The sequence below is a fragment of the Dendropsophus ebraccatus genome, chromosome 12 (assembly GCF_027789765.1).
Source record: "Dendropsophus ebraccatus isolate aDenEbr1 chromosome 12, aDenEbr1.pat, whole genome shotgun sequence".
NCBI lineage: Eukaryota > Metazoa > Chordata > Amphibia > Anura > Hylidae > Dendropsophus > Dendropsophus ebraccatus.
The window spans coordinates 60,311,459-60,323,603 of record NC_091465.1 but is presented as its reverse complement, the minus strand read 5'-3'; the positions used below and the strand labels follow the sequence as shown (position 1 = coordinate 60,323,603).

Here is a 12,145-nt window from a genome sequence, read left to right as displayed (position 1 = left end):
AGAAGCAGAATATCCATTCTGCCACAAAGCACCTACCGGTCTATAGCTGCAAAATACACAGTTATCCTGTTCTGTAAGTTTATGGGTAGACTCACTAAACCATAAACCATTTTGTGTACAGTGTAAAACATACCTTGTCTGTTTATTAACAGTTAAAGGAGAAGTCTGGTGATTTCTAAGAGCCAGCAGCCTACAGGGGAGGGGGGGGGGGGGGAATTGATTACAAGTAACAACTTATCTCTCCCCGTGTCCACGGTGAACGTTGGGAGCGGCTGGGGAATATCCAGGGTGTCCATGAACTGGCTGATGGACTGGCTGCTCAGCCAGTCAGTGATTGGGGCGGGACACCACTCTAATCACTGATTGGTTGAGCAGCCAGTCCATCTGCTGGGACAGGCATTTTAAAGTCATGACATCACCACAACTCGGGGGAAAATGACTTTTGGTGGGGATCCCGCTCAGTGCTGGCACAACAAGACGTAAGTGCGTACTCAATTTCCCTCTGCAGGCTGTCGGCTTTTAGAAATCACTGTATTTCTCCTTTAAGGTGTTTTTCCAAGCTTATAGAAAATTCAGAAAAGTACCTATAAATTTATAAATGCTTATGAGATGATGCCACAATAGTTTAGAAATATTTTTTCATTTTTTACAGCTATGTGAATCACAGTTGCTTTCATGCTATTGAGCTTGCTGGGATAACCAATGTAAAACACTACTGCTCTCCCCTTCCATAGACAATGGGGGAGATTTATCAAACTGGTGTAAAGTAGGATTGTCTTAGTTACCCCTAGCAACCAATCAGATTCCACCTTTCATTCCTCACAGATAATGTGAAAAATGAAAGGTGGAATCTGATTAAATTATTATTAAATTACATTTAAAAAGTTCTTTACTTTATTCCTATATCGGCATTACAGGTAGAGAATACAGCATGCTGTGTGGTGTTACAGGAAGAGAATACAGTGTGCTGTGTGGTGTTACAGGGAGAGAATACAGTGTGCTGTGTGGTGTTACAGGTAGAGAATACAGCGTGCTGTGTGGTGTTACAGGTAGAGAATACAGTGTGCTGTGTGGTGTTACAGGTAGAGAATACAGCGTGCTGTGTGGTGTTACAGGGAGAGAATACAGTGCTGTGTGGTGTTACAGGTAGAGAATACAGTGTGCTGTGTGGTGTTACAGGTAGAGAATACAGTGTGCTGTGTGGTGTTACAGGTAGAGAATACAGGGTGCTGTGTGGTGTTACAGGGAGAGAATACAGTGTGCTGTGTGGTGTTACAGGTAGAGAATACAGTGTGCCGTGTGGTGTTACAGGTAGAGAATACAGGGTGCTGTGTAGTGTTACAGGGAGAGAATACAGTGCTGTGTGGTGTTACAGGTAGAGAATACAGTGTGCTGTGTGGTGTTACAGGTAGAGAATACAGTGTGCTGTGTGGTGTTACAGGTAGAGAATACAGGGTGCTGTGTGGTGTTACAGGGAGAGAATACAGTGTGCTGTGTGGTGTTACAGGTAGAGAATACAGTGTGCTGTGTGGTGTTACAGGTAGAGAATACAGTGTGCTGTGTGGTGTTACAGGTAGAGAATACAGTGTGCTGTGTGGTGTTACAGGTAGAGAATATAGCTTGCTGTGTGGTGTTACAGGTAGAGAATACAGCGTGCTGTGTGGTGTTACAGGTAGAGAATACAGCGCGCTGTGTGGAGTTACAGGTAGAGAATACATCGCTGTGTGGTGTTACAGGTAGAGAATACAGAGTGCTGTGTGGTGTTACAGGTAGAGAATACATCGCTGTGTGGTGTTACAGGTAGAGAATACAGCGTGCTGTGTGGTGTTACAGGTAGAGAATACAGTGTGCTGTGTGATGTTACAGGTAGAGAATACAGTGTGCTGTGTGATGTTAAAGGTAGAGAATACAGCATGCTGTGTGGTGTTACAGGTAGAGAATACAGCGTGCTGTGTGATGTTACAGGTAGAGAATACAGCGTGCTGTGTGGTGTTACAGGTAGAGAATACAGTGTGCTGTGTGATGTTACAGGTTGAGAATACAGCGTGCTGTGTGGTGTTACAGGTAGAGAATACAGTGTGCTGTGTGATGTTAAAGGTAGAGAATACAGTGTGCTGTGTGATGTTAAAGGTAGAGAATACAGTGTGCTGTGTGGTGTTACAGGTAGAGAATACAGCGTGCTGTTACAGGTAGAGAATACAGCGTGCTGTGTGATGTTACAGGTAGAGAATATAGCGTGCTGTGTGGTGTTACAAGTAGAGAATACAGCGTGCTGTGTGGTGTTACAGGTAGAGAATACAGTGTGCTGTGTGATGTTACAGGTAGAGAATACAGGGTGCTGTGTAGTGTTACAGGGAGAGAATACAGTGTGCTGTGTGGTGTTACAGGTAGAGAATACAGGGTGCTGTGTGGTGTTACAGGTAGAGAATACAGTGTGCTGTGTGATGTTAAAGGTAGAGAATACAGCGTGCTGTGTGGTGTTACAGGTAGAGAATACAGCATGCTGTGTGATGTTACAGGTAGAGAATACAGCGTGCTGTGTGGTGTTACAGGTAGAGAATACAGCGTGCTGTGTGATGTTACAGGTAGAGAATACAGCGTGCTGTGTGGTGTTACAGGTAGAGTATACAGCGTGCTGTGTGGTGTTACAGGTAGAGAATACAGGGTGCTGTGTGGTGTTACAGGCAGAAAATACAGTGTGCTGTGTGATGTTACAGGTAGAGAATACAGCGTGCTGTGTGGTGTTACAGGTAGAGAATACAGCATGCTGTGTGGTGTTACAGGTAGAGAATACAGCGTGCTGTGTGATGTTACAGGTAGAGAATACAGCGTGCTGTGTGGTGTTACAGGTAGAGTATACAGCGTGCTGTGTGGTGTTACAGGTAGAGAATACAGGGTGCTGTGTGGTGTTACAGGCAGAAAACACAGTGTGCTGTGTGATGTTACAGGTAGAGAATACAGCGTGCTGTGTGGTGTTACAGATAGAGAATACAGCGTGCTGTGTGGTGTTACAGGTAGAGAATACAGCGTGCTGTGCAGTGTTACAGGTAGAGAATACAGTGTGCTGTGTGGTGTTACAGGTAGAGAATACAGCGTGCTGTGTGGTGTTACAGGTAGAGAATACAGCGTGCTGTGTGATGTTACAAGTAGAGAATACAGCGTGCTGTGTGGTGTTACAGGTAGAGTATACAGCGTGCTGTGTGGTGTTACAGGTAGAGAATACAGCGTGCTGTGTGGTGTTACAGGTAGAGAATACAGCGTGCTGTGTGGTGTTACAGGTAGAGAATACAGCGTGCTGTGTGGTGTTACAGGTAAAGAATACAGTGTGCTGTGTGGTGTTACAGGTAGAGAATAGACTGTGTGGTGTTACAGGTAGAGAATACAGCGTGCTGTGTGGTGTTACAGGTAGAGAATACAGCGTGCTGTGTGGTGTTACAGGTAGAGAATACAGCGTGTTGTGTGGTGTTACAGGTAGAGAATACAGTGTGGTGTTACAGGTAGAGAATACAGCGTGCTGTGTGGTGTTACAGGTACAGTATACAGTGTGCTGTGCGGTGTTACAGGTAGAGAATACAGCGTGCTGTGTGGTGTTAAAGGTAGAGAATACAGCGTGCTGTGTGGTGTTACAGGTAGAGAATACAGCGTGCTGTGTGGTGTTACAGGTAGAGAATACAGTGTGCTGTGTGGTGTTACAGGTAGAGAATACAGCGTGCTGTGTGGTGTTACAGGTAGAGAATACAGCGTGCTGTGTGGTGTTACAGGTAGAGAATACAGCGTGCTGTGTGGTGTTACAGGGAGAGAATACAGCGTGCTGTGTGGTGTTACAGATAGAAAATACAGCGTGCTGTGTGGTGTTACAGGTAGAGAATACAGCGTGCTGTGTTGTGTTACAGGTAGAGAATACAGCGTGCTGTGTGGTGTTACAGGTAGAGTATACAGCGTGCTGTGTGGTGTTACAGATAGAGAATACAGCGTGCTGTGTGGTGTTACAGGTAGAGAATACAGCGTGCTGGGTGGTGTTATAGGTAGAATATACAGCGTGCTGTGTGGTGTTACAGGTAGAGAATACAATGTCATGTGTGGGTGGGACTACAATTAACCCTTAGACGACCCAGGGCGTATAGTTACGGCATGGAAGTCTGTCCCCAGACGACCTAGGGCGTAACTATACATCCTGACTGGTTCTTCCGCTATGAAGCGTGCTCCGGAGCGGAGCGCTCTTCATAGCAGGTGGGGGCCGGCTGCAATCAGCAGCTGGGACCTCACCGGTAATAACACGCTGCAGCGATCGCGCCGCCGCGTGTCATTAACTCCTTAAAGTGTAAGGTACTCCTTTGAGTGTAAGGTAAGGGACTCCCCCTGTCACTTACCGATCGGGACCCCCACAGTGTGACTGCGGGGGTCCCGATCGTTAAAACGGACCGCCGGAGGTCTCTCACCTGCCTTCGTGCGGTCCGATCGGCGATCTGCTGCACTGAGCATGCACAGGCAGGCTCAATGAGCAGAGCGCCGATAACACTGATCAATGCTATGCCTATGGCATAGCATTGTACAGTGTGAGCAATCAAAGTAGTGTATGTAAAAGTCCCCCAAAGGGACTTCAAATGTGTAAAAAAAAAAGTTAAAAACACTAACACACTACCCCAAAACCCCTCCCCCAATAAAAGTCTAAATCACCCCCCTTTCCCAATATATAAATAAAACATATAAAAATAAATAAATAGATAAACATATAATATACCGTAGCGTGCGTAATTGTCCGATCTATTAAAATATAATAAGCGTCATTGCGAATGGTGAACGGCGTAGACGAAAAGAGGGAAAAAAGTGCGCGGATTACAGATTTTATGTTACATTATATATAAAAAAATTTTATAAAAAGTGATCAAAACGTCCGATCTTCACAAATATGATATTAGTAAAAACTAGAGATCATGGCTTAAAAAATTACGCCTTATACAGCCCCGTAGGTGAAAAAATAAAACCGTTATAAACGTCACAATAGGCCCATTTTATTAATAATTAATTGCCAAAAAAAAGGATTTCATAAAAAAAAAAATATATAACATTAGAGAATCTGTGTAACCTGCATATGGTTGTGTTCGGGCTGACCTATAGAATAATTGTATCATGTCGCTTTTACCATATAGTGCATTACGTAGACACAGGAACCCCCCAAACATTACCATATTGCATTCTTTTTTACGATTTCACCTATTTATATCTTCATAAATAATATATTTGGAATTCCATCATACATGTTATGGTAAAATGAAAGATGCCATTACACAGTACAACTATTCCTGTAACAAACAACCCCTTACATGGCTCTGTAGATAGAAAACTAAAAAGTGCTAGAGCTCTTAGAAGGGGAGGAGGGAAAAACGAAAACACTAAGATTAAAATTTGCGCGGTCCACTGGGTCATTTTGGGCCTGGTCCTCAAAGGGTTAAACGATAAAGTATAAATAATTCAGTAAATTGCAATGTGTGAACGCATCCTAGATGTTCTGCAACAGATTTGGGCAGGAAATGGGCAGGGTGGAGGACTGTGATAAACAGCTGAGGCAAAGCAATGCATTTTGGAAGTACAGAAACACAATACAAAACAAAAAAAAACAACACAAATAGATTTTTTGTAATTTCAAAACTGGGATAGATATGTAAGTAATGCTATATGCTTCTGCAGAAGTTTCATCCCCCCCCTCTCTACCTGGAGTCCCCCTTTAACACTAAGCTGTGAAAAAAAGAAATCTAAAAGAAAATCGTGTTTCCACCCAACAAATAATTTTATTTTTGACGCAACTTGTTCTACAAAATAACAAGCCCACATGTGGCTACTTTAACAAGAAAAATGTAAAATGTTAGGGCAAGAATGGAAAACATAAATAAAATAAAGATGCAATGTCTTTAAGGGGTTAAAGATGGGAAAATGTCTTTAAGAAAACCTTGAATATAAGGAGATACTATATATCCACCACTATTTCTAATCACGCCTGAAGCACTCTGGCCAACCATATATTAGTAGACTTACCAATTCGAATAGAGTGGGGGCTACCAGTGGTCTTCATCAGCAACAACAGGAGAAGCACCAGAGGCGCCAAGACACGGAGCATTTTACACAAATCGTCATGAAGCCCTTTGGTGATCCGGGCATTCCATAAAAACCTGCAAACAAGAAAAGACATATGATATACACTGCGGCATTTCAGATTTATGACCGAGATGAAAAAAGAATGTTCCTTATTTTCTAGCACTGAAATCTATGAAACCTAGTGACAGAGCAGAAAAACCAAGGTCAGGATATAGAAGTAGATTAAAAATGAAGATGCTGAAGTGCAGGACACATTATAAACATTTTGGTAAAATACCAAGAAACCTTAAAACCTTAAGTTCTCAATTTTTTTATATAATGAAAGTTCTTCAAAACGGATTTATACATTTGCTTTTAAAGGAGAAGTCTGGTGAAAATTTTTTATTAAAGTATTGTATTGCCCCCTAAAATTTATACAAACTATCAATATACACTTAGCCTATGTTCACACTACGTATCTTTCCGGCCGTAGTGCGAACCGCGAATATACGCACGTAGTTTTGAGGTTGATGCGTTCGCTTGAAAGTATAAAATATACGGCCGCACAATGCACACTACGTATGAGCTTACGGCCGGATCGTATACGGTGCTGTGAAAAATCGCCAATGCGACTGACATCTTGCAAATGGCGCCCAGATTTATTAATCTGGGCGCCATTTGCGACTGGCCCCGGCGGCGCGCTGTCTCTTTAAGGACTTCCGCCTTCCGCACGCTGCGCCGAATCACGTGGCGCCTCTGCGGCCGTCCGTCCAATGAATGACGGACGTGCTGGATGACGTGTGCGGGGACACGCTTCTCCAGTGACGTCATCCAGCACGTCCGTCATTCATTGGACGGACGGCCGCAGAGGCGCCACACTCCTCCAGCGCCTCTCTCCCGCCTCTCCTCACCCGGCGGTTCTTTAAGTTCACCCCAGCGGCACCAAGCTTAGATAGTGGGTGAGTACAACCGGAGGGACGGCAGGGGTGGCGGCTGGCCAGTAATGTGTGTGGGGGGACCGCGGCCTGGGCGGGGGATTGGTAGTGTGTCTGTTGTAATGGTGGCCAGGTGCGGTAGTCAGTGCATGTGGGGTGCGAGGGGGGTGGGGGGGTATGTATAGACTGCACAGTACCACTTCCCTCAGTGTCTGTATATATAGACTGCACAGTACCACTTCCCTTAGTGTGTATGTATAGACTGCACAGTACCACTTCCCTCAGTGTCTGTATGTATAGACTGCACAGTACCACTTCCCTCAGTGTGTGTATATATAGACTGCACAGTACCACTTCCCTCAGTGTCTGTATGTATAGACTGCACAGTACCACTTCCCTCAGTGTCTGTATGTATAGACTGCACAGTACCACTTCCCTCAGTGTCTGTATGTATAGACTGCACAGTACCACTTCCCTCAGTGTCTGTATGTATAGACTGCACAGTACCACTTCCCTCAGTGTCTGTATGTATATACACTGCACAGTACCACTTCCCTCAGTGTCTGTATGTATATACTTTGCACAGTACCACTTCCCTCAGTGTGTGTGTATGTATAGACTGCACAGTACCACTTCCCTCAGTGTCTGTATGTATAGACTGCACAGTACCACTTCCCTCAGTGTCTGTATGTATAGACTGCACAGTACCATTTCCCTCAGTGTCTGTATGTATATACACTGCACAGTACCACTTCCCTCAGTGTCTGTATGTATATACACTGCACAGTACCACTTCCCTCAGTGTCTATATGTATAGACTGCACAGTACCACTTCCCTCAGTGTCTGTATGTATATACACTGCACAGTACCACTTCCCTCAGTGTCTGTATGTATATACACTGCACAGTACCACTTCCCTCAGTGTCTGTATGTATAGACTGCACAGTACCACTTCCCTCAGTGTCTGTATGTATAGACTGCACAGTACCACTTCCCTCAGTGTCTGTATGTATATACACTGCACAGTACCACTTCCCTCAGTGTGTGTGTATGTATACACTGCACAGTACCACTTCCCATATACATTGCCACAGGGGCTATATGTCATCGGCTGCCGGGGGCTATATATATATATATATATATATATATATATATATAGTAGATCATTGCCGGTAAGATGGCAGCTGGCTGAGGGAACACACCGGCAGCAGGGGGGTATATGGTTGTCAAGTTGCAAGTTTCCATGTTGAACGTTTTCAAACTAAGAAAAGAAAGAATCTAAAGGAGGAGGATAATGCCGTGGCCTCTGCACACAGTAAGTCCCAATTAACATAACATTAATTTTACATGTTTTAAAATGTTGGCGACCAAATATTCTATTTGGCGCATAAATTTTTCAGGTTAGGAGCCAGTGGCTCCTAGGTAAATTTTTTAGTCTGGAGCCCTGCATTGTTTGAGGACGGAAATGTTCCAACTCACGGCCGTGGATTTCCATGTGGTCCCGTACGGAGTACTTATTTCAGCCAAATTGAACGTGATTTTTAGATCCAAAAGATTCTGTGTGTTTTATTGGGTTGAGCGAAGATTTCCAAGTAAATGACCTGTTTCAGATCGCTTGGAAACAAGCTAGGGAAACATAACTCTTAGGCTAGGTTCACACTACGTATATGTCCGGCCGCATATTATTCGCGGCCGTACATATACGTATGAAACTCCGGCCGGGACTTTACGCAAGTTGCGGCCGGATACGTACGGACCGCGAACTTACGCCCGTAGCGTACTTACGCTTCCCGAGCGCTCTTCGTAGCGATCTGACAGCGGTCTTTTACTTGGAAATCTTCGCCTAGCCCCGGACACCCCACAGAACCTTTTGGATCGGAACAAAAAGCTGGCAAAATGAAGAAATCACCACTACGTACGGGACCGCATGTTACACTACGGGCGTAAGTTACGGCATTTCCGTCCGGAAACAATGGTCTGGTTCATTTTTTACGGCGTCGCATACGATCCGGGCGTAAGTTCGTACGTAGTGTCGTATACTTTCCATTGTACGCAAACTACGTAAGTTTCCGGCCGCTTATTCACGGAACGCGCTACGGCCGGAAACTTACGTAGTGTGAACGTAGCCTAAGGGCGTATGTTCGCGGTTCGCCCGCATGTTCGCAATCCGGCCGCATGTCTATTTTTCCCACGGCCGTACTTTCAGCCACACATGTACGGCTGCATACGAACTACGGCCGGACTCATGCATAGTGTGAACATAAATATGCAAAACAGGAGTCCGTGGAGCCTCAGTTGCGAGTCTCAAAACACGGGATAGCCAGATATCACTAGCCTGTTGCCACGGGGTGCCTCCATGATAGGGAGAGCACCACACCACCCTGATAAATAACCCCTTAAGTCCCACTCAGTTGCGAGTATTGGAACATAAATAGGGAAACACCAGTCTCCCAGTGGAGACTCTTGATTGAGTACTTCATTGGAATTTTTTTCACTGTTCTCCTTGAGTTCAGTGATAACTGTGTTTTGTTGGTCGATTTGCTATCGCCCCAGCTGGCCAGAATCCTACTTCACACTGACGAGGGGCAAAAACCCTGAATCGGCTGTCTGTGGATGGAAGCCTGCCTTGGCAAGCCCTTGTCATGATCGCAATACTCGCAACTGAGTGGGACTTAAGGGGCTATTTATCAGGGTGGTGTGGTGCTCTCCCTATCATGGAGGCACCCCGTGGCAACAGGCTAGTGATATCTGGCTATCCCGTGTTTTGAGACTCGCAACTGAGGCTCCCTGGACTCCTGTTTTGCATATTTAAATTTTTGGGGGCATCAGTGGAGACTCTTGATTGAGTACTTCATTGGAATTTTTTTCACTGTTCTCCTTGAGTTCAGTGATAACTGTGTTTTGTAGTGTGAACATAGCCTTAAAGTGCTTTTTTCCCTGCACTTACAACTGTATCAAGGCTTCACTTCCTGGATAACATGGTGATGTCACTTCCTGGATAACATGGTGATGTCACGCCCCGACTCCCAGAGCTGTGCGGGGTGTGGCTGCTGGAGAGGATGATGGCAGGGGGATGCTCAGTGTCCCTCCAGTGCCCTGTGTCCCTCAGTGTCCGCCTGCCATCATCCTTTCCAGCAGCCACAGCCTGCACAGCTCTGGAAGTCGGGTCGTGACATCACCATTTTATCCAGGAAGTGAAGCCTTGATGCAGTAGTAAGTGTAGGGGAAAAAAGCACTTTATAAGCATTTCCTGTAATAAGTGTATATGGGGGATTTGTATAACTTTTGGGGGGCAATATAATACTAAAATTTTCGCCAGACTTCTCCTTTAACATGAGACGTTAGGTGGATAAAACACAGACCATCCTAGGCTATAATGTCGAACGCATTATATGGGGAAATTAGTGGTTTCTATTCTATGGAAAAGGTTTTGTTCTGTTTGGTAACGCCTGGTAAACAAAGAAAAAAGAACAAAAATAGTTTTTCAATTGAAATTTATTTATTTAAGTAAAAACGGAGTACACAGCACATAGAAAATGTTGTGTATGGCGGTAATCCCTATATTCTAGCCCCCTTTCATGTAAAAATGTGTGCAGGTCACTTAACAAAAAGTATTTTAGTATTATGTGTTATGTTGTACTCCTGCTTTGTGCACATTTTAGCCTATGGATGTAAAATGGTGGAGGCCATTCCAGCTTGCTGGAGAAGATAGCCTCCCCCCAAAGTAAGACCTCGCAAAGTTTTTGTTTGGAAGCATGCCCACCAGACAGAACACCAGGGCATGCAGCTATGATTGTTTTCAGCCCGCCGCCATTGTCCACTACCTTCGCCGTTCGTTGCAGAGTAGCTGCCTGCAGAACATAAAGATCATCACCTGCCGCCAACCCCGATATTCCCTTCTGCAGCCGTCACTTGTAAATGTGGGGGTAAGGCATCAAGAGGCCGATCGCTTGCCGCCATTTTCGTTGTCCCCTAACTGCCGTTATTCTGTTGCCTGCCCCCATATTCTACACTGTACCTGCTGTGCTGTAGTGAGCTCCCCCTGGTGGGTGGTAGCTGCCATACCATACACTCTGTCTCTGCTTTGCATGTGACATGCGAATTCTTCTTCATGGAAAAATAAGACATCCCCTTAAAATAAGGCTTAGTCCATCACTAGGAGCAAAAATTAATATAAGACACTGTCTTATTTTTGGGGAAACATGGTACGTTATGTATAAGGAGTAAGAGCGGAGAAGTGACGTAGGGCCAAGAGGAAGCTCTGTGTGCAGCAAAACGGCCTGTGTCCACATAATATAACCATTGTGTGTGAAATAAACGTTGGCTGGGTTAATTTTTGGTGAGTTATGCAAATCATTTCTGCTGCTGTATTCTTGTATTGTATATGTAGCATCAGTTCTTATAAAGGTGTATCGTCCTGATGAAAGTGCCTGTCCAAAGCATAAATACTGTATGAGAAATAATATAACGCTTTATAAATCATATGACGGCTTGGCTGCCTTCATCCTTCTCAGGATCTGCTGCAATCGACGTATTTTTCTTTACTTTGATTCCCACATCCTCCAAGTGTAGACAAGAGAAGGTTACATATAAGCACTAATATGGATGTAGGAGAATGTATACCAGGACGGGGGTCCCATTAAACTTTTGATATAGACACATTTCTATGTGCACCTCAGCTTGTTACATGATCAGAAAAGCTACAAACTACACAGCTGTATCCCTAAAGCTTCAAAGCTGTACTAGAAATCCCAGACTGAAAGATAAATGTGTATTTTTTTTTAATCTTCACTACTAACAGTACCATAAGGCAACATCAGGGACCCTTCCTAGTCCTCGAATGGCATCTGATAGATATCTGTAAAGAGAAGGAATATGAAATCTAGTCACCTATACTGTACATTTACTGGACAGAATTCAACTTTTTAGTACTTACAATTATGTAGAATAAAATAAACCAATTTTAATCACTAAATTAAAGATTTCTCCATTAACGTTTAATAATATGATTAAAGATTGTAAGAAGGTCTTATTCATTAGGGGTTGCTTATTTAGGAAAAAAACGCTATTATCTTTCTAACAAAGTATGGGCTTTACTACCAGATGTGAAAAGAGTAGTTATGGAAACAGTTTAGCT

General features: G+C 44.2%; 1 protein-coding gene across 1 annotated transcript in view; it reads right to left on the bottom strand.

Moving 5' to 3' along the window:
* GRIK4 (glutamate ionotropic receptor kainate type subunit 4) overlaps positions 1-12,145 on the bottom strand; it is a 219,493-nt gene that overhangs the window by 106,697 nt on the left and 100,651 nt on the right. The window contains exon 2 of the mRNA XM_069948873.1: positions 6,034-6,167. Within this exon, the coding sequence (XP_069804974.1) occupies positions 6,034-6,115 (82 nt within the window). The 5' untranslated portion in view covers positions 6,116-6,167. The remainder of the gene's footprint in view (positions 1-6,033; positions 6,168-12,145) is intronic.